General features: G+C 47.8%; 1 protein-coding gene across 1 annotated transcript; it reads right to left on the bottom strand.

Moving 5' to 3' along the window:
* Positions 1-254: 254 nt before the first annotated feature.
* On the bottom strand, positions 255-27,596 carry CRACR2B (calcium release activated channel regulator 2B). Its single transcript, XM_086613859.1, has 17 exons — positions 27,236-27,596; positions 25,644-25,755; positions 22,716-22,887; positions 20,067-20,213; positions 19,670-19,760; positions 19,447-19,539; positions 16,316-16,503; positions 15,558-15,629; positions 15,086-15,140; positions 10,848-10,927; positions 7,916-8,210; positions 7,597-7,738; positions 7,293-7,374; positions 4,625-4,739; positions 2,164-2,271; positions 1,338-1,414; positions 255-339 (listed from the first exon to the last, which is right to left on the bottom strand). Exons 1-17 carry the CDS (start codon positions 27,443-27,445, stop codon positions 255-257), a joined length of 2,124 nt encoding a protein of 707 aa, XP_086469985.1. The 5' UTR covers positions 27,446-27,596.

Below are 27,596 nucleotides of genomic sequence, written 5' to 3'. Positions count from 1 at the left end.
CAAGACCAGCCAAATTCCCCAAAAGAGGGAACTCCCCAGAGACCAGGGCTGCGTGCAGAGTTGGGAAATGGAACAGTGCAGATCATATGCACATTTTGGCCTGATTTAGTGCCTTGAAATTCCCAGATGGGAAAAAGCTGCAGCTTCCCCATGTCTCTGCAGAGCTGATGCCATCAGGTTCGGCTTACTTGAAAGGAACTCCAGCTTCATGAAGCAGTGTTGGCACATGTCTCTTGCTGACACATTGATGTGCCTTATGTGCAGCACCCTTTCCTCCCACTGACATCTTCTAGCTGCAGGGCATTCTCCCTCTGCCTGTCTTCTTGTGCTCTCAGTAACCTGGAACAAGAAGTACAGATCAAGAACACAACTCCACTACCAAGATCTTCTTGCCAAGGCTCTGCCTTTTGCTCTCCATCAGCCAGGAACATTTAGGATTGTAAGAAGTGACTAGCCCAAAGACCAGGCTTCTCTGGAAGATAAACCACACGCAGAAAACGAGCATGAATTTCCAGGGAAGAGGGAAAGAAACTGAACACATAAAAGGGGACAGCATGGCTTAGTAGTCAGAGCACCAGACTGGGGCGTGAGTGGCCTGTGCCTTATTCCCAAGCTCCCACACTGATGGCAGAATCCCAGGCTGTTTGCTTCACCTGTCGGGGCCATCTCTGGCAACAGCATGGTAACGAAGTACGCTGAAGGCACGTGCTATGGGAGATGTGATTTACCTAGCTAGTGAGTAAATTGTCCCAGTTAATGAACAGCTAAGACCTGCTGTGAATTTAACAGAGATGATGCAGCAGGAGGTGAAGGGATAGGAAAAAGGATATTTTTCTTGCAAGATTTCAAAGACTTTTTTCAAAATTACTTACTTTTTTAAACACAAAAATCTTGAAGCAAACTTCTTTCAGCCTTACAAAGTGTCTTACCTCCCTTTAAAAATACTGCCAGCAAAATATCACATTCTGTATAAGGCTTAATAAGGAAGAAAAACTCCTTAGCGATGCATGCAGACTTCAAACTGAAAATGCCAACTTAAAATCTGGGATAGTTCACAAAGTTTTTGTAATGAAATATTCGAATTAAAGTTTCAATCAGCTAGCTCTGTGAGAGGAAGCTTTGCATGCAATAACATCCAGTCTGCACTTGGTGTTCTCCGGGCACAGAAGACAAGGACCTGGAGTCAGGGGGAAGAGCACATTGCACCAGGTCTTTTTTGTGACATGGCAGAAGCTCAGTCTCTGACAACCCCTCTTCTTGCCTATTCCCCAGGAGAGCCCACACCAATCACCCACAGCTGAGGAAATATCCCAGGGTGACTGTTCCTGTTCACTGACCTGGCCATGTGCAGCATGGGCTCCATGATGTTATAGCCAGTCATCGCGCTGCACTCGTAGAAGATAGCCTTGTATTCCTGCCAGAGAGCACAGCAGGCACCCATGTTGGCTGCCAGCTCTCCCTCACCATTCACTCACACCCCCGGGAGCTGGCCCACCCTCACCACCAGGAACTCTGCCGAGAGTAGTCGGGGCCAGGAAGGTGGCTGGTACCGCCCTGCTGGGGTGCACACCCTGCTCACCAACCTGGGAAAAGGAGATGTTTTTTCAGCATTGGGGGACCAGCCAGAGTGTCCAAAATGGAACACTGGGGGAATTATTTGGGAAGAGAAAACATCTTCCCAGGGTACTTGGATTCCCTTACCCTTGTGCTGCTGAGTCCAGAAGATGGGGAACACCTCTGCAACGCAGCCTCCTCCCACCCAGGGGCCAAGGTACCAGTGGGCACACAGATGCAGGGAGTGAGGAAGGAGGCAGGACAATTTTGCAGAGCATGCATTAAGGAAGTCCTCAAATGGTGAAACAGCCATGCATGCTCCCCTCGGAAAGACTAATCATCACTGTAAGGAGGCATCAAGCCTCAAGGGAAATACAAGAGCATGCCTCAAGGGCCATTGTCTGCCACATGCTGGCCACCATCTCATCCTCCCTGGTACCAGAGGGACCTTGGTACATGTTTACATTGGAGAAACAGAGGGCGGGAGAGGAGAGGGAAGGTACCATACTGGGAAAAGGCTCCAAGAAGGGCTTCCTGCCAGCCAGCTTGCCCTGCACACAGCTAGGGGGAGTCTGCAGAGCAGGTCGAGCAGCAGAGACAGAGTCACACCTTTGCCAGCCTTTCCCCCTCCACCTTGGGCACATTCCGGGTCTCTCTCTGTGCCGCATCCATTTTATTTCCAAGCAGAAAGACGACAGCTCCATCCTCAATACCTTCCTGCAAAAGAAAACAGAATAAAGCTCCCTAGAGGCTCAGCTGAAGGAGGGAAATATCTTGGAGCACCTCATACAAACAAGACCTTCAGTGGCACCAGGATCAGGCCCTTTAGCTCATTAAAGGGCCATTCCTCAAATAGCCCCAGGGATTTGTGGAAGGAAGTTTAAACTACAGGAATGTATTTCAGATGTTTGGTATGTACAGCTGGGATGCTGAGAGAGAAGAGACAGGACATAAGTTCCTCTCTGGGAAATAACAAACCTAAAGAAAAGCAGTTTGCCCCATAGGCTGTTGGGAATTTTAAGTTCAGGCAGAGCTTCATATTAAATTCAATAATTTTTGTGTGTATGTGCAGCACAGTCTGATGTGCTGTCCTAAACGCAACCATCCCTTGCTGAAAATCTACTGGCCAAGCAAGCTAAGCAGCTTTCAACTCTTGTATAGGGTCTCTGTAGGAACTGTTATTCCTAGGCAATTCCTGGAGCCCATTACCTTAGGTAAAACTCCCTCCAGTTCCACTGGCTCACTAGAACATCACTAGAATAAGGACTGCAGAACGGGACTCAGAGTTGTTTCCAAACTTAAGTTGGGACAAAGGGGCGGGAAAGAGCTTTTTTGCTGAGGAGCGAGGAGAGAGCAGGAGGGCGCTGCCCTTGCTCCCGGCTCCCGGCCGGGCGGCCGCCCGGGCCGGCGCCATGTGCTCAAGATGGCGCCGGGGGAGCCGCATGGGGGACTCGGTAAGCGCCCCGCTCCCGGGGTGCCCGCCGGGCCGAGCTCCTCTAAAGGGGATTAAGATCTAAGAGAAAACAACCACAACGACCAGGTCAGTCGAGATGGAGCAGGAGGAGGTGTGCTGGAGCTGAGGTTTCCCTTGCAATCGGTGTGAGATGGCAGGCGGCCCCCCTGCAGCCAGGGTGTACTCGGCGGAGCAGCGACCCACTCGTGGCCTGTGGAGAAACCCACGTCAGGGAAGAGATGCCTGAGCCCAGGAGAGGTCGTGGAGCAGGGGATGCACAACCAGGTACTGTTAATAATGGGCATGGAATGCACGACGAGGTCGTGGAGGCATCTGGAATCCGTGGGATGACCTATGCCGACGCGAGTGGCAGCAGCTCCCTAAGAGGCCGAGACTGGTAAAGCCCGAACTGGTGCAATCCATGGGGAAGGATTGCAATCCTGCGGGCAGGACTAACGTTGGAAAAGTTTGGGGACTTTTTTCTTCATGAGTAGGGGATCCACCGAAGCAAGGGAAAAATGGTGTAAAGGCTCCTCCTCCTTTAAGAAGGGAGCGGCAGTTAACACAGATGAACTGACCTGCACTCCCCCATTCCCTGTCTCCCTGCGCCGCTGGGGGGGAGGTAGAGCCAGGAATGAAAGGAAATAAGGGGGTGGGGAGGTTGTTGTTTTAAGATCTGGCCTTGTTTTCTCTTTTCTCCTCTCAAGTAACCGGTTTCGTTCCCTTATGTCTCCTGTTAAGTAACTGTTAATAAATTGTTTTGTTTTATGAAGAAAGCCTGAGTCATGTTTTGCCCGGGACCATGGTTGGTGGGTGCTCCCTCTCGGTTCTTGTCTCGACCCTCAGTCCAAAAACTACGACAGAGACTCAGGACAATCAAAACAAAACCACCCTTGACAAATTCCCTATAGCTCTGAGTCATCTACACACAACTTATTTAAATTATACAGACAGGTATTTTTGTCTCCCCAAGCAGATACAAGCCACAGATGAATGCTTTTATTGAGAGTTTGGAAATAAAAAGCAGGGGGCAAACTACAGTGTTAATACACAGTCACAAATAAAAAAGAAAAGAAAAAATTATCAACTGTTAAAGTTGAAGCAAATGAGGAGAAAAAAAAAGCTCTTACTAATATTTCTGTCTCATCCAGAAATCTCAAAGCAGAGTCAGGACGTGATTGGGTGAAGCACTGTGCTTGCATGCTGCAGGTCGGAGCCTAAAAACATCAGGGCTGCCTCCTTTTCCTGTGCATAGGCTGGACACCAGGAGATGTCCTTGCCTGAGCACAGGTGTGACGTGACCACGTTTAGGAGATGTTGCCAATGCACATGGGCTGCTTACAAACACACACTACTGTTGTGGTGGGTCCCAAAACAGCCCTCCCTCATTTAACAGGCTACCACTGGCTTTGATATCTTCAACAAGAAGCCCCTGGTCCCAGACTGACTACCACAGTCAGTACCCATAGCACCTGCTCTGATAATTCATCTTCCTAAAGTCAATAGGACCTCCTGAGGCATCGGAGAACATCGCTCCCAGACAGACTATTGGAGCTGGTCTGGAGCAGAGGCAGCAGCAGCACCACCAGCATTAGAGAGCTGAGGTCCCGCTCTCACCTGGACACTGCTCATCCAGTTCCGCACCGCCATGAAGGAGCACTCAGCCGTAATGTCGTACATCACCAGAATCCCATCCGCCTTCCGGAAATACTGCTTGGTAATGCTCCGAAACCTGAGCCCAAACGAAACCAAAGGCACTCTCAGAACCACGGCAGTGTAATGACAAGAAACAGAACGGTGTTATCTGTCTTTCAGAGCGGGCTCTCTGCAAGGCCTGGCAGCCCGAGTGTGAGAGATGTGTCCCCTGGGGCTGGCATGTACAGACTGGTGACAGACGGGTCGGATCCTTGTGCCTTTGAGGTGGGCCAGGCAGCCACGGGTAAGCAGGAGTCTTTCCAAATGCACAGTGCTGAGAAAGCAGGAAGGAAGACCTTAGCAGGTCATGAAGAAAGAAACAGAAGAATCTGTTTAGGTGGGATAGGAAAAGGTAATTGTCTGTAAAAAGGGAAATGGATGGCAAAAACATGACCTTTTTCTAGAGTCTGGAAGAATCTGCAGACTAAGCTGTACCACAGCATAAACCAGCCGTGCATAATGTCTGCCCCAGTGCTGCCAAAATAGCAATTAAGATCTCAGCATCAATACAGTCTGTTTCCAGTTTTGAATCTATAAAGCAATGCCATCATACATAAAATCTGCAATTAGACACAATTTCCAGGAGAAACTCCCACCAGACATCTACTCTGTCCTGTGGGTACCAGTTAGAACCACAGACTTGTATTCTGGGAATAAATTCCAACAACAAAAAAAAAAAACACAACAAAAAACAAACCTTAAAATCTGCAAGCAGTTTGTGACAGGGCCATGATACAACCACACTGATTGCAAACTGATGGAATTAAATGCAACACAAGTACTGAGATGTCACTAGAGAGCTGTGTCTTTCAGCCCTGCACAGAATAACAAGCTCTCCCATTCTATTAAGAGCCAAGAAAACCTCCAGCAAGTAGCAACCCTCCTGAACTCTTCAGATGGCTGCCTGAAGTCTGTTCTTTCCCTCTACAGTAAGGGTATGACATTCTGGCAACTACTCAACCGAGAAAGCACAGACCATCTCTGGCAGTCCAGGTGCACCTCTGGAACTACAGGACAGGCGAGATGCTCTAAGAGAAACATCAAATGTAGTGTGCCCCGGTCTCAGGAAGTCACCAAGGAGTTCTTGCATGCTCCAAGGGGTTCGTCTATCTCTTCCGTAGTATATACACAGCTGAACATCTCCAGTTAGAAGTAATCAATATGTTTCTAGAAGTAAGAAAAGCTTTTGCTTCTTCCCAGGTCTCCTATTCAGTATTAGCACTGAGCCAAGTTCTCTCTTGCAAGTACATGTCTAAGACCTGCTAATGCTGCAGGGGCCTACCCTAAAGGTCCTTCTGCAGAGACAATATCTTGAATTTAGCCTCTGATGCAATTTGGCCTCAGTAGAATGTCACATTTCATGTCATAACAAATCCCCTTACTGCTCAGCTTCAGCACTGAAATAACCACAGGAGTCCTCTCAAAAATCATTAGTTCTTCAGCATGAAGCCCTATTTTGGAAGAAATAGTTTGCTTTTCAATAGATACTCCTACTTAGTACATTCCCACCAGGTCTGCATGGTCTACCTGACTGAGAGAGACAGCATCATTATTCTCTTGGCACATTTTAGGATTATACTATTCCCATGACCTCAGCTGCCTCCTGTAGGCCTGTCCCTATAATGTATTTAGCCCAAAATACCCAGTACTTATTTTACCAGGCTCTTAACGGCCTTCTTAAATAGCTTTTCAGCTTCAGTGTCAAAGTGCATCCTAAATAAAAATCTAATTTACTTGAAGGTAGTGGTGGGCCTTCATCTCTAGTAGCAGATGAGAGTCAAGTGTGTCCTCTACTACTCTGATCCTCACCAACAGTGCTAGTAACATCTAGTGATGGCCCATGCTTTTGAAACTAGAGGCCTTCAAATGGGGAACCTGTATTCACTGCTGCAAAAAGCTACACTGCCCTTCTATCAAGGATTATCACTTCCACGGGTCTATCAGCAGAAGGGACAGTGGAAGTGGCCAATAACCTCACTGACAGGTTCCAGCCAGGGTAGTTCAAATCGCCCTCGCCGCAGATCATGCTAACTCATCTGGCTTTGTCTGAATCAGATCTGGAAAGGTTCACACCCTCCTTTCCACCCTCTGAACAGCAAGTGGTGGTGAGCAGCTAAGGACAGCAGTAGCACAACTGAATCTGAGAACAGGATGTCTATCCAGAGCCTTTGCTTCTATCCAAATCTACAGCCCTGTCCTGCAGCTTTTCCCTGGCTGATGTCCTGGCTGCTTTTCCTGCAGGCTTATGCAGGAGAGCTTTGAGGGCTAGAGGAGCATCGAACCCCACACCGCGCAGTGATTTATGGATAGACTACCTGAAGCCACAGCCTGCAGGTCAGACATACAGAAAACTACTTTTCCATCAGTCCTTGGTGCAATCTCCCCAGGCCCTGCTTCGCAGCCACAGCTTCTAGAAATCTCTGAAACAGACCTCTGCTGCAGGTTCAGCACTGGAATAGCTGCTGCAACCTCTCTGGTCCTTCTGAAGCTAACAATTTTCCCAGAGACTGAAACCAGGCACTCTTTCCCTTTCCTCCTGTTTCCTACACCGAGCCTGGCACTAGGGCATCCTCCCAGAAAAATTTCTTACCTTTCTTGTCCAGCTGTATCCCACAGCTGTAAGGCAACCTGGGTATTATCCACCATCAGACTCTTCACCTGGTAATCGATACCTGTCAGGAAGGTAACAATGATCATAAGATAGGATCGGGAGAGAGCAGCTTGCTATTGCAATGGCCAAGATCAACACTATTTAGTTCAGGGAAATTGCAAGATTGATTCAAAACTGGGAGAGGGACCAGCTTTTATTGGGGCTAAAAGACAGGCAAAAAGCATGCGTCCAGGCTGACCTTCCCACCCTCTTAGCCCGGTGAGTCAGGAACCCTATTACTTACCAATGGTGGCATTGAGCTCAGCCAAGAACCTGTCATAGCAGAAGCGGTGGATGAAGGAACTCTTCCCAACACCAGAGTTCCCTACAAACACCACTTTAAAGATGCGGTCTGGGGAGCAGCTGGCTGGTTCCAATGCCTGGAGCTACAATGGAAGAAAGGGATGCAGGTTTGAAAAGTCCAGCTGCAGACTGTGCTTTGATTTAGGCGTTGGACCCCTGCACTATAAACCTACGGAGCTGGAGTTAGATGGGAAGAGTCAGAAACCCTTGAGTCCTTGGTAGCAGGTGTTTGAGGTAGAATCTGAAGTAATTAGACTCACCCTGGTTTCTGTGCCAACAGGCTGTCCTCTAGGAGGCAACGGAGCATCATCTAATCCATCTGCATTTTTTCTACAGTCAGCATCACCCTTCAAAGCAATCTTTGACCACTCAGCATTTGCTGCCAATGACCATTTCTTCTTGTCTCTGCTCTCCTCTCCGAAGTTTGTGCTGTCTCCTTCTCCTGTTTTCAGCCATGTCCTGTTGCCTGGGAAGTATTTACAGTTCTTTCTGTTGGGTTCTTCCACTGCCACATCCACCAGGAAGGTGAAGGGAAGGTCTGCAGAGGCCAGTTGTCTGTAGTAAAGTCCACAGGCACCACAAATAGGGTGAGAGGATAGGGGGTAAGGGGAAGAGGAGGAGGTTGCAAATTCCCAAAACAACCAATGTGATCCAATTAGTGCATATGCAGCACTTGCAGGAACTCTACTTCATACATACATACACTCTCCATACTCCCTGTGACTAAGGCATCAGCAGCACCCCTAGGGAAAGAGAGACGGCTCACCTAAGCTATGCTGTACTTATATGTGTTGACACATATTTCATTAATTTTAATACAAATTCCCACCTTCTGGATTTTTCAAGGATTCTTTGCCTCCTACTTCCCTCAGTACTGAAAAATGAGGCAAAACATACAAAGGTGGCAACAGGAAAAAACTTTTTTTTTTAAAAAAAAAGGAACAACCTCTCTATTTTTGTTACTGAATACAACACAAAAAGAAGTGACAAAGGTTTTGAGGTTAGTGAAAAGGGTTTTTACTGCAGGTAGTAGGGTGAGGGCTGGCTGATCATCCTCGGGAGGCTGCATGCAGTGTGCACACACATTACTGCCCTCTGTGGAAAGCGCATAGCCACACTCCAGGAAGCCAGCCCATCACTTCCAAACACTGCCCTAGCAGAATCTTACTGAGTTCAGGCAGCAGAAACCTGCCACGGGTGTGCGAATTGCAATGAACATGCTCAGACCAGGGCCACTTTGCCTGGTGTTGGCTCTGCTCTGGCCTCAGGACCAAAAGATGTTCATTTTTTAAAGCTTCCAACCAGCCACGCTGCGCTCTCAACAGCAAGAAATCCTCAGGACCTCTTGCTCAAGCTGTAGTAGCGGGGAATAGGTGTTGCACAGACTGTGCCTACACAAGAGCAGGCTGATGCACTTTGTTCACTGGGGCTAGAGCTGACATGGTAAGGCGAGGAACAATCTTCAAAAGAACACCTAGAATAACCAATTTAAACTACTAGAATCAGTGCTGAGGAGCGAGGCGGCATCTTAGCTCTGCCTTGGCTTTCCATGGTTAAAGAACTAGACGAAGGGAGTGAGAAGGCTTAGAACTCAACTGGAGGGCTTTATCCACCACGGATATCTCCCTTGCCTTGTCAAGATTGCATTTGAAAGCAAATTAGAGAGAACTAATTGGCTCACCACACTCAGTCTCTTCAGAGGCAACACATCCCACCTCTCTGCAATGTTTTTCTCTTGCTACTAGTGCCAGAATCAAGGCGAGAACTCTCCTTTCTCACTCCTGCGAGTATACCTCATCAGGGCTGCAGAATTCACCTGCTGCCATGCCTTCACTTCTTCTGTGACAGGGAGCTCGCATTCCTGGTTGTCCTCCCTGCACCTGCCCTAAATGCCAGCCCAACTGGAACGTTTTCCCGGGGAAAATAGACACATCCTCCCAGGGTCAGGCTCCAGGGAACAGCTCCCATCTCCCAGGGCTGGCAGGAGTCGCAGCAATGAGAGGCTGACTGAAAAGCCTCTCCAAGGAGGGGGCAGAAAGGGACAAACACAAACTTTCTGAGCAGTGACTCCAGATCTAATGGATTTTATTCATGTTTCTCAAGCAATGCTCCACAGTTCATCTGGTTTTCCATCAGTTCATGAGCCCAGGATCCTGAACTTCAGTTCTTAAATGTCACTACCAGAACTGCAAACATTAAGAATGAGTTGAAGCTAGAAGAAACTCTGAGCCTAGACCTATGTTACTGGTTGGCACCAAGAGAAACTGGGAAGCAGTGGAAACTTCTGTAGAGACCTGGTAGGAAACAGGGAAGTGTGCTGCTTTTAAAACTTGTTTGAGGCCAGCAGTTGCAAGGAAGATCCAGCTCCAAGCCAGGTCAGGGCTAGGCTGGTCTCCCTTGCCTCTCAGAGGAACCAGGCTTTTGGCCCATACTGCTGTTGTGGTCACACAACTAGTTTGCAAGGGCTGATGCTTAATGCAAGCACAGTTCAGGCAAGCAGGCGTACGTGGGTATTGAAGCCACCATACAGTCGCCATGTAGAGTGGGGAGAAAAAAAAAAAAAGGCCTTGGCCACACAGACATGTTCGCCTGCCCTGGCCGAAGGGGAGGCATGATGTGCCAGGTGAGCATCTGCGCAGTGTGGAGGGAGATGGGCAGGATGAACGCACTTGGAGCTGGGCCCTCTCCTTGGGGCTTTCAGCTGCCAGAGAGAACTTAAGTCTTGTGCAACTCCTGCCCTCTCCCATGCCCCAGGGATATGGGCTCTGGCATGAGGTGCCAGTGGACAGGATTTCTGACCGAGGAGGAATTGGCATACTTGGGAGATGATCCAGTCATTTTAACAGAGCTGCCCGACTTGGTCAGAGGCAGCCTTTGTGACTCCCATCCCATGAACACTCCAATAGCTTCTGATAGCATTTAGGTTTGCTCCCCCATTGCTGCATGTAGAAGCAGCCCAGAAGGGGGCCACCCCCCTGTGGAAATCAGCTTCCCAACACCATCAGAGCCAATACCACTGATGCCAAGAGGCAGCTCGAGCCACAGTCAAGCTGCACCCATCCCCCCACCCCACGCTTCCAAAACCAGCCAGCACCAAGGTGGGAGAACTAGACACAGGACACAGCTTGACTGACAGGGTACTCCAGTGGGCACAAACTGACACCACAAACACAACACAGATGCCCATCTAACCGTTTGACCGGCTTGTCGTCCAGCGGGTAATTGCCTAGCACTGACCCTTTCTTCAACAGGGGCTTTTTGCTCTGAGGCACCTGGAAGTTGAAAAGAGAAGGGATGAAGAATGCAATTAGGACCCAGGGACCTGACCAGCCCCAGTTCAACCACTTGCCACCTCCGCAGACCACTTTCGGGAGGCAATGATGGAGCCCTTGCAGCCCTGCACTGTGCAGGTGGTAGTACCCCACCAGCAGGCTTGAGCAGAGGTGAGCACAGGGCTTGCTTTTCCCAGTTCAGCTCATTTAACTCATGCAAGAGGGCATTGCTGTTGCCACTTTCCCCTTTGCAACAAAATCCATCAAAAACGGTGGTGCCCTAAACGGAACTCCTCCTCTAGCCAGCCAGAGCTTTTATTTCTGTGGCTTGTTCTCCACTTGGTCTCACAGCTGAATCTCTCTTTCCCCACCTGCCTTTTTATTATGCTGATGTTTTGTGGGACAGACCAATTGCCCCTTCCTCAGAAGGCACTAGTACCCCTCCTCCACTGGTAATCACTCAGAGCTGCACGTGCACCATAGGAAAAGGAGATCGCTCTGCAAAGGGCAATGCACATGCTCTGCCTTACACGAACATCCCTCTCTATGCTTTTCTCCTACTTACCTCAGACTACACACTTCCTACAGCCAATGTTTACCTGCTCCCCAGAGGAGAAAGCAGGACAACTCCTCTTACAACCCTCTTCCCTCCATACAGCAGCTTTGTCATCCCCAGCGGAGTCAAAGATGACCAACTTGCCTGAGATCATGCAGGAAAGCCTGTGGCAGGGAAAGGATTGACCTGCCAGCTCCTCCAAATGCCATGCTAAAGCCTAGCCTCTCCTCATCCCGCAATGGAATGGCTACCTGCTCTGGCTCCACACACAAAACACGGAGGGAGAGGCAGCATGGCAAGGCACTCATCGCCTCGGCGCTGGGGGAAGGGAAGACATACTCGCTCTGTAAGTCTGGAGACTTCCGACACGTCCTCACAAGTTATTTCTGGGGGTAAAGGTGAGGAAAGAAGAGTTTGCAGCCTGCCAGATCTGCCTCTGGCAGCAGTTTTGAACTGACCAACCACCTGCAGGTAGCTCTGGACACCTTCCTTCGTGCTGCCCACAGTCCAGAGGAAGACTACGAAGATTATTTCTTCAATAACCTCTGGCTTATTTTAAAAGGAATAAAATTAAGAAGCTGCTCTGTTGGCCAGAACTCCCAGGACACCTTTACCACAATGCAGTGCAACAAAAGGAGACACTCTGGACACCACAGAGGGCTTCACCCAACTAGAAACTTTGAGGGGGGAAAAAGCAAACAAAGCCCAAACATTTTTTACATGTAAAACTGGTATTCAAGAGAAGCTCCAACCACAGAAACAATCCAGCACTGAGAGGCTCACAACTGTGGAGCACATATCTTCCAAGGCAAAGCACCCCCAAGTGCATAGCAACCCTTCAGTCAACACTGATACCAGACTGTGGTTCAGCCAACCAGTGGTCCTCCAGTGGGGATGGAGGAGGGAGTTTTCAGGGGTTGAGCAGGTTCACTCTAGACACACAGAAACAAGGAAATTGTGTTACAGCCCACTGGAGCTGAGTTGTAACCTTCAAGTCACATGTGGAGCAATAGGACTACCAGGTAATCTGCTATGGAAACACCCTACCTGGAGAGGAAATAGCCTGTGGAATACGTACCTGGGTAAGAAAGGAAAAACAACAGGGCATGTTTTGCCATTGGTTCTGCCATGCTTTATTGGCCTGCCAAGTCTGTGTAACATTTGGCTCTTCACCGTGATGGTAAAGGGAGAGACGCGACATCACAGCTGTACAACACACGATGGCAAGTCTTCCACAACAACAGCACATGTACAGGCGTTTTGGATGGGAAAGATTCTGGTTTATCAGTGAAATACAAATACGTGTCTAATGTAGTCAAAGTCCCAAAACACTCTTCACGATGAGCAGACATGAAATTTGCTCTGTCAACATACAGCATGCAAGCATAACTCCGTAGCCAGATGGGTCACAGGTGTGAAAACGAACACACAACCCCTGGCTCTTAAAAGCGCCCAGCAGTGACTTGCACACAGGCAGAAATAGCCACACATTGTTATCTGTGACCTAGCCACTGGGGCAAACAGTGCCCCGCAGCGCCATAGGGCCAGGGTCTGCCCACCCTGGCACGGCCAGAAACTCTTATGAAGAGCAAGGTATTAAGCTGGGCACTGAGAAGTGCAAAGGAGCAGTGGCTGGCTTGCTATCAACCATGTACAGCCCAGCTCCTTCTCCCAACCACTTCAAAGTCTTCGCTAGGAAAGAACCACTGTTCATCACGCCTTTATTTCACAGAAATAACACAACTCTTCCCAGCATTAACAGAGGGTATTAAGGCCTTGGGTTTCTCTTTAGCCTGTAAAAGCACTGATAGTCCCTGGTGGAAAGCATGTCACACACTAAGGATCCCCATCAGAAGGCCAGACTCTCCTTTTGCTGCTGCAGGAAAGTATTGCTATTTTCTCTCCCTTTCGGTGGCACAGGCTGGACAGCAGATCTTCTGCAGGTGTTTGGTGATAGCAGCATCTCTGCAACCCCTTGAAGCCCTGCTTTCTCACAGACTGGCATGAGAGTCGCCAACAAAAGACGTCATGGCTGACAAAGGAAAAACACCTTACTCTAGTACAGGCTTCGTCTGCCCAGCACGGCACAGCCTTGCCAGATAAGCAATGATGGTAGGAGGAGTTGACCCTGCTACCCCATTCCCTACTGCCAGCACAGGGAGAAGGGAGAAAGCAGCTCCTCTGTACTATGACTCTCTCTGCTGGGCTCTCTCTTAAGTCCACCTGCAACTGCCATGTTTCAGAGCAGCCCTGAGCAGGTCCTAGCAGGAGAAAAGGGGAGGAGAACAGAGGAGAAGCATACAAGATTTGCACGCACAGAGGTACGTATCTGAACTGTGGTCTCCATGGGCCACCTTCCCCACCTGCAGGAACCCAGAAGCTACTGAAATACTATGCATGGAAAGGGAAGAAACCATTTTCTTTGCCTGTTTGCACTGGGCTCTGCTATGGAGTGACTGTGTTTATTACTTCTCCAAGAGGGAGCAGGAAGCTCTGGTGCACATACACGTACTTAGCAGCTTTAAAAAGTGGAGGAGGAGGCAGGGAAGAAGAGGAAAAAAAAAATCTTCTTTCAGATTTCAGAAACACACACACAAAGGCACGTGCACACACATCTCGCGGGCATCCAAAACGTTTACTGAAGTTCTTTTACACAGCTGCTGCTCTACTTGGAGAACTCCAGCCTCTCCCCCAGCAGGGCATCTCATTCCCTATCTGGGCATGGCCCCTGTGCTTCCTTCCATGTTCCCTTACACACCAGCCAGAAAGTCTCTCACAGCCCACCACTGCCTGCCCACACTGCAGGGCAGCTACTTCCAGCTCTCCAAGTGTGGCATAGTGGCAGAGCAGGCAAAGACACACGGTGGCAGGGATGGATCCAAGAAGAGCACAGAGCAGCCTTGCCAGTGACATTTGGGAACACAAAGACTTTTTCATGAAAAAATAGTAAGAATTAAAAATAGATCACATATTTGTACTTATCTTGGAGACTGGGAAGGGCCAGAGATGGAGTTGACTGTTGCAGATGTTAGAGGGCCCCTGCTTTCTCCTAGCCCTCTGACACAAGGCTCACTGCTGCACCTCCACCCCAGCAGAGTTCACAGGAATGGGGAGCTGCCCCAGAGGAACATCTGAAAACATCTGCTACAAACTTAAGGGATCAGAGAAACTCCAAAACCATCCTGTGCCCCTCTACCCCCAGTCAGCCGGCAGCACATCTGGGAATCCATCTTCTTCCTCACCACCCAGCTCCAGGGAAGCATCCATCCCCACTCCCATCCTTGCACGTGCCCAGTGCCTGTCACAAAGCACAGACCCCATGTGCGCAGCAGGCAGCACCCACTGCAGCCCTGGTGGGGCTGTGTGACAGTCACAAGCTAACATGCCCCAGGTGAAACCCCGGCAGGTGGCAACAGCAACCAGCAGAGCTTGTCTCCAGCACGGGCAGAGGGTGCTGCGAAGTCTGTATTGAGCACCACACCAGGGCTCAGGAACTCAGGTCATTGCTCCCCGTGGAAATGACAGGCCCCCAAGTGGTGACAGCAACAGCAGCAGATGACAGGAGGGTGGTTGGGAATTAGGATTTTCTTTCTTAGACTAACCAGCTTCTTGGCTTCAAAAGCGTCTCGCTCATCTCGAAGTTTCTTGTTCATCTCTCTGCTCCAAAGGAAGACACAGGAGAGACACAATGAAGCACCCATCAAAAACAGAGTAAAGACCAACATTTGAAAACTAGAACAGAAAGGGAGCTTGAGACACAGGTAAAGATGTTATTTTTTTTCCAGACATTTCCATGTATCCCAGCTCAGGTAATGGGCTCCACCTGGTCCCCTTAGCCAGCAGGAAACACTAAATTCCCCCAATGGAGGGATTACTTGGTGAAATAACACAGCCTGTACTCTGCCAGAGCTGGCCAGTTTGCACAACTCTGTCTGGACCTAAAAAAACCAAGCAGTGTCTGAGCACTGCTTGAATACACTCCCACAGCTTTCTGTTGGAGAAGTGAGCACAGTGCTGGAACCTCAGGCTCTTACGTGCCCAGGAGCTCAGCATTTCCCCCAGCCCTGTTCTTACCTGAGGAGCTCCAGCTGCCGAAGAAGGCTTTGTTTCTCTTTCTGCATGTTCTTGGAGACTCTAAACACGTCCCTAGGGAAAGAGGATTTTAAAAGGGGAAATAAGTTAATAGGAGAGGAAATACAAAGATCCCTTTCTCAGGGACACTCATGGTATTCTCAAAGATAAGGGCCTGCCTATGCTAGCAGGATTCAGAGGAAGCAGCACTGCTGCCGGAGCTGGGATGACTGGGTTGTACCCCAGCTCTCCCGCTCTCCTCCAACATGAGGGCAGGCAACCCATTTTCTCCTTTCATGCTCCAGTTTCCTCAGCTGCTAGAGATGGGAAGGATGCTCATCTGGATTTGAAACATCCCAATGTTTTAGCTACATATTATTAGATTAAGCCCAGAAAGAGAAACACAAGTGATTAGAAGATGATCTGTAGGAACTTTATAGAGGCAATGGTGAACTGGAAAATACATGGAGGAGAAGCCTCCTTTAGGCTGAGGAACATCTGTGTTTTTTACAGTGCTTTTCTAGCCAGACATCAATGAACATATTCTTTTCCCATTAAAGGCAGGTGGGAGGTAGCAGTATCACTCCTTGTTCAGGCCCATAAGATCGCTGTGATGTTACTACTTTTCCTCAAGAAGAGACAAGCAATCCTCTGACGAGACTAAGGCTTCTAATTAGAGATCCTTATTCTTTAACTACTTGCCCATCCTTCCTTCTCTGCCTGGATCCTTGCCCTGACACCCCCTTCCCTACCCTTCCCACCTGTCCTTCTGCTCTTGCTCAAGCTGAGCCTCTTTCTGGAGCTTCTGTAACTGCCCCTTCACTGCCTCCAGCTCCCATTTGCTTTTCTCCAGCTCTTCCAGCAGGTTTTCATTCAGGTGGCGGAGCCTTTCGTTCTGCACGCGGGTCTCCAGCTGCTCCGAGTTCAGCGACTGTAGCTGATGTTCCAGCTACAATGGGAGAGGAGGAGGAAGAGTTAAACACAGACAGGAACAGTTTTGTACTACAATCGTGCCTGTAAAAACAGGCTGAAAAAGCAGATGTAAACAACGCAGCAGAAGGGAGGTGAACACGGCTTGGGTCTACAGGACCACCAGTGGAATCAAGAAGGTGAACTGGAAGCAAACTATTTCTCATCATACCAGCTCTGGGGAGCAAGCGATGCAATTAGTCAGGCATGGCTGAGGAAGCGCTTCAGGCAGCATGAGGAGCTTGCTGCTGTCAGGCACTGTAGGAATCAGAGTGCAAGTGAGGGTCAAAGGAGGACTGGAAAAATTTGGGCAGAAGGAGAGGTGTGACTGTTGGGACTTATTAAGCAGAGTTGTTGAAATGCATCCGCTAGTTTGGGGCTTCCTGCGCCCATGGCAGCTGAAAGGGGGATATATCCAGGTGCTAGGGGTATCTCACACTGTAGCTGGAAAGTCAAGTGATTGGGTGGCCTTTACTACTGTTGGAGACAGGACCTCAGGCTAGGCACATTGTTTAAATGCCACTGGGCACAGCTGCACTCTAGGCAGCACAAGACCCCAGCACAACTAACAAGCCTGATTTGGGAAGTTCAATGCCTGGTGTCAGGTACTCAGCCAGTCGTGTGGTTCCTCACAAATGGCTGGTGTAGTCTGGGAAAGAGTCAAAGACAGATGCAGCAGTCAAACCTGCCCATCTCAGATGGCAAGCAGGGCATCGCAAGAAGGATCATACTGACACTTCAGTATCTAGTCAGCCATACCAGCTAACCAGGGCCCTCTGCTGAAGCTGGTGCTACACATAAATTGCGGTACCCATCTGAGAACTTACAGCTCCAGAATAAAATTATACAATCCATGCTTGCAAGCAGAGAGGACCACCACGAACTGGCTCTGACCAGGGCAGTAGATGGCGGAGTCATATTCCACATTTATACCTTCAGCTTACCTTTTCTCTCAGCCTACCTTCTCCCCCTCTCAAAGGAAAAGTAAATCAGCACACTGTGGCACAAGATAAAGTGCTTTTTTCTTGCTACCTTGCTCTCTGCCAGCACACATGTACAACAGTCGTGAGCAGGAGTGAACAGAGCTGACCCTTCCTAGGTTCCATGAAACACAAGCCCCACACCTCTCCCCGCTGAGGCTACAAGCACAAGTCACACCCAGTTTTGTCTGAAGAACTCCAGTCCTTTGGACATCAGGGAAAATTTGAGCATGACCACATCTGCTGAGCACTGGAGTTGAGACTAAGAAACAGCAATCCCTGCCCACAGCCTTTGGATCTTTCAATAAGCCAGGGGACGGGCTTCAAGTAAAGCACACCTGCCCCTCCTGAAGAAATCTCTATCACACACAACTCTCCCGCTTATGTCTGCACTCGGAAGCGATACCGTGGAATAGCATGATCACAATGCCGGCCTCACACCACAAGAGGGACCTGATTGTCCACCCAGCTTTGTACAACTCTCAGCTTCAGAAATTACGATTCCAGTAAAAATAAGTGTCCATGTAGCCCAGTACGCTGCCTTGACCCACAGCAAGAGGGGCTGCCACCTAGGAAGAGCACGCCTGGATACCTAACTGTGATCCATTCCCCTCATACACCCCCAGCGTCTATGGTCCCTGGGCTACTTATGTTAGAGGCCACATCCCTGACATTCCTGCTTTTAATAAACATTTACGAGCCTCTAGTCCATTTGTTTATCCAATCCATTTTTGAACTGCTGATACTGCCTGCCTCCTGTGGCAAAAAATCCAGCACTAATCTCATCTGAATCAAATTCATACTGGTCTCACTGAATGTCCCTTACCTCTGCTGTTGCAGGATTTAGGGGAAAACAGTTCTACGTGGACTTTATCCATCATCTTCCTGAGTCTATAAAGCTCATATATCTTTCCTGAGTCTCTTCCTCTCCAAAATCAAGTCTAAGCTTTCCTACTTTCTCTTTCTAAGGGAGATCCTCCATTTCCTTAATCATATTAGTTCTCTGAACCTTCATACTCCAGAAAGACACAGTGGAGTTAGATAAGACCAGAACTGCATACACCAGTTGAGACACATCAAAGGTGTGGGCAGCAGGAAAATTATATCCCCTATCTTATTCTTGATAGCCTTCTTGAATGACACCTAAGTTTTGCTGGCTTTTCCAGCTGCTGCACAATGAGCTGATGATTTCAGAGAAGTGCTATTTCATCCACATCACAGCTAGGTATCCAACTTGGATAACCCCAGTCACCAGGATCTTACACATACCTCCCATGACTTGTTTCTGTGAGGGTCATGTCTCATTTCTTCAGACAAAAAGGAAAGAGACGTCCATAATGGACCATCTCATACAAATGTCCAGGTCAGGGACAGCAGGCTAATGGAAAGTTTCTGCTTTGATCTTTTCTTTGACTGATTCTGCTTTGATCTTTTCTGTGACTGACTTTTCTGTGACTAATTAGTACGTCATTAGATGCTGAAATGCAAATATACAGTACGTACAGCTCTAAGCTTCACAGAACATTCAGGGTTATTTCAGAGCAGCCAGAAAACACAAACTAGAGAAATTTAGGTCTTGTATGTCTACATGCAGCTTTCTTACACATCACAAAGGGCTCCAAACTCACAACTTCCAAACTTTTACCCCATCTTCCTTGCCAAAGAATTATTGTACAACTTACAGGAAGATTGTGCCAAGAAAAAACAAAGCACATAAGAAAATGCACAGACAAAACATTCACAGGAAAACATTGAAGTTGAAGACAAACCAGCCACTTGACAAACCACTTCAACACCTTCAGAGACAGGAGAGAACTAGACTAGCTAGTACCAGATTAGCTAGTACCAACCCACAGCAGATGAATATCATTCTCAGTTAGAAAAGGCCTTGGCAGAAAGTAGAAGGGGAAGTGTTTCTTTAGAAAGGACTTGGGTCCTGTTACCTTCTTCTGGCGGTAGAGGATTTTCTCCAGCTCCTGCTCTTTGCTGCGCAGTTCCTTCTGGAGCAGGTTACTCCTGTCATGTCTCAGTGCTTCCTGCAGAGGTAAAGATACACAGCTGTGCATACAACACCCAGCATGGTAAGAGCTGTTCCTTGGCCAGATGAGCCACCACCTTTGCTTCAGACCACAGAAAGTTTGTCTTCAGCCAAGAGAGATGGGGTACCTGGCAAATCAGTCTCTCCCTTTCTGCTTTGATCTGTTGTTCCATTTCTTCATAAAGGCACCTGACTTCTCGGTCATGGTCTGTCTCCTTCCTACAAAAGGCACGGTGCACACAGGTCAGGAGAGAGAAAGAGAATACAGAAAGGAAACAGGAAAGGAGGGTGGGAACAGATTCCCACTAGCAGCTGTGTGGCATTGAGGGGGATTTTAACCAGACCAAATGTTATGGGTGGGCATTGATGCAAAACAAACCCATGAGGATCAGATCAAGATAGAGAGTCATTTTATTACAGCAAGAAAAATCTCTGTGTCCTGTAACCCAGTCTCTCCTTGCATTTGAGGCAGCATCCAAGCATCAGCTGGTTCCGGACAGCACATGGCCATGATGTCCTCCTTACCGCTTCAATGCCTGTTCCATAGACTCCTTCTCGTGATTCACCTCCCTTACGTATGATGAAACACGCAACAGAAACTCTTCAAAATTGGATAAGAGCTCTGGACGCTCCTTTCGTAGGCGAGCCCAGAGCTCCCGAATCTCACGTGGGCTAGAGCAAGCATACAAGAGAGAAGGAAAGCAAATGAGTTTGTGTCAACTTATGGACTGTTATTTCAACTCTAACACGCATTTGGGACAGACAAACTGCCCTTCTCCCGTGGCAACCTCCGTTACACCATCACGGCAAAGAGGGAAGTTAGACAGTGACAGAGCGTGCATGTGGAGCAAGATCTGCTGTAAGGTTAAAATAAAGGAAGTCCTCTGAAAAAAGGAAAAGTCATCTAGGAAGCACACCTGGAACGATTATTTTTCCAAGTATTCAGCAATAACACATTTGGTGTCCAAAACAAGACTCAAAGAGATTAACGTTCAGCAAGTTCGCTGCGGGCTATGGTCAAGCAGCAAAGCATTGTAGCCCAGGGATTTTGGCACACATCACATAGGTGTTTTTCTCACACCAGGACTGTACTGGTGGATGCCACTGCCCTTCTTATTTATTTATTTTACAGGTTTGGAAACTGAGGCACAAAAAAAAGAAGCAAATTTGCCCACATATCACATCAGGATAATACTCGAGGAAGCCCTGTAAATAACAAAGTCTTCTTTTTTCCAAACCTGCAATAACGATAACGCTCTTTTGGCATTTAATTCATCACAACTTCAACTCAGCACTTATAAACTTACTCTTTCCTAAGAGTCTTATAAGCCTGCAGACATCACTTCATGCTTCTTTTTAGGGAAGAGCTTTCTATTTTTTTACTCTTTTTTTTAAATCCATGAAGTACTTTGGAGGAACTATCTTGAAATATACAGCATAATTATTCCTATAGACATTATCCAAATAGATACTTTTTTTGTCTATGTATTTGTCTCCCTTAATATTCTTTGTGAAACAAACAAACAAACAAAAATCAAAAAACTCTTGATTCCCCCTGCCACCATTGCATAGTAGCCTTCTTTTTCTGTCCCAAGTTGAAAAATTTACTAGCACTTCATCAAAACTTCATGATTTAGATAAAAGAACTTACTGAGTCCCATTAATAAACAAAACCATTTCTTTCTAGCAAAAGTAGCAAAGACAGTTCAGATTCCGGCTCTGACCCTAATTAGCTTCTGTTTTATATTACTTTTTTACAACAGCTGGCTTGGCACAAAGGCATGACATGAAGTAGCTACTGAGCTCACTGCATAAAACTGGAAGCAAGTCGTCAAAATAAAACACAGGATAATTCCACTCTAAGACCTGATGCTTCTCAAAGCAGAGTTATAAACAGCAGACTGTTTTTCCAGAACAGTAATATGGCCTTTCACAGCATCATCCCATTATTTGAAGCATAACAGCTTTCCAGATTTTTTCAGGACAGGAGAAGTTGTTTAGCATTAAAAGAAACATGCAGGTGCTTTGCATCACAATGCAAATAGGATCCAAAAAAATAATCTATTTTGTGACAGATGCACCTCTGAAAGCAGCAACCCCCTTCACTCTCAGCTTCTGTCTCCAATCCTGTCCTCCTCCTGCCCCTACCTGGGCTGCGCCCTGCAAACTGGCAACCCTGTTGGTCTGCGATACCTGAAAAAAAGGGCTGCCACAGGTGCAGTTGGGCACCCCAGCCAATGTGCATCAGTAAGACCCAGTTATGGATAATGTTTCACTTGGGAAGGCCCTAAAAAAGGTTGGATGACACTGGGGCCAGGAGACTCTACTGAGGCCACATGCAAGGGCATTAATATCAAGTTTCAAGGCTCAGGTGAGCATCCCTTGCCCAGTTTAGCCTTTCATAGAATCATAGAACGGTTTAGGTTGGAAGGGACCTTAAAGATCATCTAGTTCCAACCCTCCTGCCATGGGCAGGGACACCTTCGACTAGATCAGGTTGCTCAACACCTCATCCAACCTGCCCTTGAACAATTCCAGGGATGGGGCAGCCACAACTTCTCTAGGCAATCTGTTCCAGTGCCTCACCACCTCAGAGTGAAGAATTTCTTCATTAGATCTAATCTATATCTCCCCTCTTTCAGTTTAAAGCCATTGCCCCTTGTCCTATCGCTACATGCCCTTGTAAAAAAGATCGCATTCTTCAAGATGAGCCCAGACCCGAGCAGCCCCTTGAGCACAGATCTTTCACAAAGACTCTTAGAACTAAGAGTGGCTGAACATACGTGAACAGTCACACATCATTTTGGAACAGACAGCACACTCATCCTCCTTACCTTGTCTAACCCTCAAAAGCTTCTTTTCATTTGCTGCATGCGGATGGGCTTCCGTGCCACCAACTGTGATATTTTACAGCTGCGGTATGAACTCTAGTTTGGGAAACTTTGCGAAAAGAGCTGCACTAAAAGTAATTGGTAACTGATGAGAAAACCCAGACTCCACTGCATTTGTTACCAAGCATATGAAAACCGAAGACAGCAGTACAGAAAGCCCAAAGCAGTGCTTCAGAGAGCAAGCAGCTCAGTCCACCTCTTTGGTCTTTGCTGGTACTTTGAAGTTTTGGTATTGCAAGATGAAAACAGGGCAGAAGTAATGCCATGCGACTCCCCTACTTACTCTTCAAACATTTGGGCTGCTCCAAGCTGCTCCATCATGGAACAGAATCGTTTCTCTTCATCATCATCTGCTGTGTCCAAGTCATCTGACCAGCCTGACTCAAAGGTCTCTTCGTGTCTGGAGTGATCCATTCTCCCAGCCCCTTGGCACAATTCAATCTCTAATAACTTTCCTGGTGGAAGAAGAAGGGAAGAAGGAGAATAAAGAAAATCAAATTGGATGTCATTTAATAAGCTGCTATTTAAATGTCAGCCCAACAGAGCTCCATAAGAAGCTGCCTGCACGCTGCTGGTGTAGAATACAGCTCCTGGTCAGTAAAGAGCCTCTGTTCTGACATCCTAAGTGATGTCAGTGTCCAGTCTGCAATGCTCAGACTGAAACTGGCTCCACAGCCCAACAACAGGCTGTTAGGGCTCTGCTCACATCTGCACGAAGATGATCCACCACCCCCGGCCTTGGATTCTCAGCATGTGAAGCATGCAGCATTAGGTCACCACTTCACTCCCATGGAGCAGCACTGTAGGTTTATTTCCCAATGATCCCACAAACTCCCTCTGGGACCGCAAGCCCAGCACTGAACAACACCGTGCCTCCGTTCCCCAGCTTAAAAAAACCAAGGAGATCATTACCCCTCCCTTCTCACGCGCTACATCTGTTCTGATTCAACTGCTACAGGACAAGGACCGCCTTTTGCTAGGATTGTGTAGAGTGTCCAAACAAAATGAACTTACCCTCTGAGCACCTCTTCCTGCCCCATCCCATGTACAGTTGGCTTCCAGCTATATCTGGATCCTGTTTTGTGCTGAGATACTAATGCCATGAGAACTTCATTCTATGCAAGGCATGTGACAAATACTAGTGCTGGGAAAAAAATCATTCTCAAAGAAACAAATCAAGCAATCCTATCCAAAACACAGGCCCCCATCCTGTGTATAGAGGTCAGATCTCCATCAGCAGCTACTCTTCCTTTCCAAAACATATCTGCTTGGTTCAAAAGGCAGAAATGACATCCCAACTACAAGGTCAGGAGCCAAGGATATTCTGAGCACAGATGAGAACACAAAGATGCTCTGTGGGGAAAAATATCCACTATTTGTGCACCTCAAGTGACTTAACTGCACCACTTCTTCGCTCTGTATGTCCAGAATCTAGCCACTTCTTTCTCACTCTTAAAATGTGCTGTAAAAATACTTGCAGTGTGGAGATACGAGCCCTACTCAGCTTAAAGCCTGAGGCTCAGACAGTTAATTAAGGAGATGGGCTTAGACTAGGCACTTTGGATGTCTGCTTTAAGAAAAAGAGTCATTATGTTTTCATTATTCTTCTTTTACAGCTGGGAAAAGTGAAGTAGAGAATGATCTGAAGATTGTTTTGACATCCTAGAAGGATCTCAGATTGCTTTGAATTGAACAATTTAAATGTATGCTCTTTTGTCAGTTGTGCAGATGCACCCTGTAACCTCTCAGAGGCCAAGCAAGGAGCCCCTCTCAAGAAGCAGACTTGATTGCTGCTTGAACCACTTCTTGATTTCCCCCCTGCACACTCCAGAAGGAAGACAGGAACATGCCAGACCAAACTCTTGAGCTAGGGACAAAAGCTGGAAAGGACTTCAATGAAGCCAGACACAAAAAACGACCATAAAGAAGAGAAATGCAGAAATGAAGTGTTTTGCCTAGACTAGAGCAAGTCCCATGGAGCCAGGCTGCCAACACAGGGTGGTACTTGACACCTGGTGGCTACACAAAGAGAAATCTTTCCTACCTCTACCAGCAACGGCACTGAGGCAGGTAGCCACATGATGTCCATCTACGGCTATGGCGGGGACAAATGCCTCAAATGATGAGATTTGGGAATAACCAAGCCATAACACAGAGGGCACTGTGGATGCCAAGGTGCCCATTCAGCTTCTACATAGTGCTGGGCAGGAAAGCCCACACTCCGGAGATGACTCCCTTGTTGGCTGGCTCTGCTGCCTTTGCCAGAAACAAGGTTTCACCCCACAGGCAGGGGCACCTGCATAGTCAGCAGCATTCAGTGGATTAACACATTCCCTGAACATGCTGGCTCAAGACACAGCTTTCTGTGTTTATTCAAGGAAATCTTTACAGCTTCTTCTTTCAGAGGTGGCTGTTTCTGGCCATTCAAATTGAAGCACCAAAAAGGCCCCACCTCTCCAAGTGGTGAGAAAGCCATGAGCAGCCACAACCTGAGCAATGAGGAAAGTGCAATTCAGAGCCTCCTCCATCACTTCTGAAAATCTCAGACCACCTGTATTCACTTGCTTTGACCTGATCCAGTTAACACCTCTACCTCTAACTTCCTCTACAAGGAAGGTGCTAACAGGGTGCAGATTTTCCCATCAGCTTTCAACCAGCAAAGGCAACCGAGCACCTACAGCAAAAGTTATTAGTCTCTCCTTCTTAACACCTCTTGCACTGCTTGTGCTGCTGGATGACGACCCTGGTATAGGATTAGCATTCTCCTAGTGTTTGGAAAAGACAATAGTAAGAGGAAAACAAAAGCTCATTTGCCAGTGTGCTAGCCTGCTAACAGGACTCCTACTAATATCCTTGAACAGCACTGCTACCAGCTGGAGATGGTTGCCAAGAGGCATATTTATGTCCCTTCATTCAATTAGGGTCCTTATCCAGATGCACAACTGTGGATCACATAGCCAGATACAGGCTGCAGCATGTACTATCTCCAGCAGGAGATGTTCAGAAGCTGGCTCTGTCAGGTAGGCAGGTAACAGTTGTGGATAACAGTATTGCACACACACCTTCACCAGTGATGTTCACATAAGCCTGAGGCATTGCCCTGCACAGCTGGTACAGCCTCAGCAGAACCACTGCTCACTCTTTCTTACCAAGATAAAACATCATGTCACAAGTAGGCTGCTTCCTTTCTCTGCCTCTGTGCAGCCCTTACCTAGTCCCATGCTGAACTCCACAGGCGTCAGGTATCCATTATTGTTCTGTTCCAAGCTGTCGAAAACAGTCTCCAGCTGCTCAAGGGTTAGGGGGAGTTCACTCTGGAGCCGCTGTGAAGACAAAGAGCAGAGAAAATGAAGGCATGACTCAAGCCTTCCCTGTGACTAGCTCCTGTCCCTACCATCCTCAGCTTTGGCCAACAGCAACGTGCCCTTTCAGCACTGCATCCTGGCCGGGATGTGACCGTCTGCCAGTACAGCTGAGCGATGACACCAATGCCTGTTTGGACCCACTGATACGGTGACCCTTTCCATTACTGGATGATTCAACCAGGACTGCAGAAAGGGAACTTTGGGTTATTTTGTTTTGGCAGGAGCTCAGCCCTCTTCCTCCTCCACTTCAGAACCACTGCCTCTAGTTCAGTGCCTCCCTCCACCCCTGCCCAAAGGCAGCTGCCCCCCGGGCACTGCCAGGCTCCTGTGACCACTGCCACTCCCGAGAGAGCTCTCTATGGGCACATCAGGTACTGGCTCCGTCTCTTCAGCCAGAGAGGGAGGACAGACTTGTGTGTGTCTGGATTCAGTTCCTGGCTCTTGCAGGAAATCTTGCAGATCATAGACAAAACGTTCAGTCCATAACGGAGAGTGAGCTTTCTTCTGTCATCTTCTGCCTGGTGGGACCGTATTGTTACTCTCAAAACGAGGACAATGAGCAGAGACATTTCCCTAAATAATACATGTGCAGAGCACCTAGTATGAAGGGGCATGCAAAGAAGCTTCCAAGTAACAAGAGGTGATCTTTAAGGTCCCCTCCAACCCTAACCATTCTATGATTCTGATTACTGTCTGCTTTCAATAAAAGCTTAATACATATTTATTAATGTAACTATACAAAATTAAGCATCACACAACCCAAATCAAAGTGAGCCAATAATTCAACCAGCGTGGACCTGCCAAGTGTTAATTATAAATGGAGGGAGAGATGGGACAGGAGAAAAATCGATTCACATGTAACCTTCCTGGTAAACCGTTAAAACAAAACTCACAAAGAACTACAGAGATTCTGTTAACAAATACTGTTTTGCACAGAAAGTAGCAAAACACATTATCCTAGAGCAAAGTTATAGTTCAGGCCTCAAGTGAGTTTTTGAGATTAGGCTTTAGCTATGATTGAGACAAAACCAGCCTTTTTTGTTAAGAGATTGGTGGATTTTTTCGTTGTTTATGGGGTGGTTTTGGGGGGAATTGTTTTGTTTTTTTAAATTAAACCAAAGTTTTTTTCCCCCCCAGATTTCCCATCCACTGCATACTTAATGTTTGTAGGAACTGTTGGAAACTTATTTATTTAACCATTCCTTAAAAATTTGGAATTGCAGTCCCACTTGTCCAAGGAATTCCCTGGAGGTCCAAGGCCCTCCTGGGATTTTCAGTTCCTAGCAGCTGGCTGTAGAAGAGTTTGACTTCCAGAAATCTGAATGAGACAGAGCGCACACCCATACTAGCCAAAAGTAAAGACACACACACTTTCCCTTCTTCTGCCACCCATGACTTCACAGCTCCTCCAAGGAAAGGGGAAAGATTTTTCCCTCACCTGCATGTCCACCTTGGTGATAAAACCCTTCTCGTCCTTGTCACACAGCTGGAAGAGCTCCCTTGCCTTCTCAAGCATCTCCACCTGTACATCTTCCAGTTTGCTTTGGCTGGAAGGGGAAGCACCAGGAGCCACCCCATCCTCCTCATTCCCTTTCTCTTCTCTTTCCCAGCGTACGTATCCCAAGAGTGCTCCCCTCTGGTTCTCCATCTTCTCAAAGTCTTTTCCCCCAGCGCAGGGGCAAACAGAAGAGCTGTGGGGCAGGAAACAGAGAAACCCCAGTCAAACATGACCTTCCACTCCCACCCCATACATCATCTAGCTACATGCCTTGTTGGTTTGATAGAACAATATTCAGCAT

The sequence above is a fragment of the Tauraco erythrolophus genome, chromosome 6 (genome assembly GCF_009769465.1).
Source record: "Tauraco erythrolophus isolate bTauEry1 chromosome 6, bTauEry1.pri, whole genome shotgun sequence".
NCBI lineage: Eukaryota > Metazoa > Chordata > Aves > Musophagiformes > Musophagidae > Tauraco > Tauraco erythrolophus.
The sequence above is the reverse complement of the archived record's forward strand: the minus strand, read 5'-3'. Positions and strand labels throughout refer to the sequence as shown.

Bases quoted from the DNA above. Each gene is read 5' to 3' on its own strand.
- CRACR2B (XM_086613859.1), bottom strand. From the start codon at position 27,445: ATGGAGAACCAGAGGGGAGCACTCTTGGGATACGTACGCTGGGAAAGA. The intron at 4,740-7,292 runs GTAAGAAATTTT...GTTTGGGCTCAG, and splicing joins GATACAGCTGGACAAGAAAG to GTTTCGGAGCATTACCAAGC. The intron at 340-1,337 runs GTCAGTGAACAG...TTCTTGTTCCAG, and splicing joins CCCATGCTGCACATGGCCAG to GTTACTGAGAGCACAAGAAG.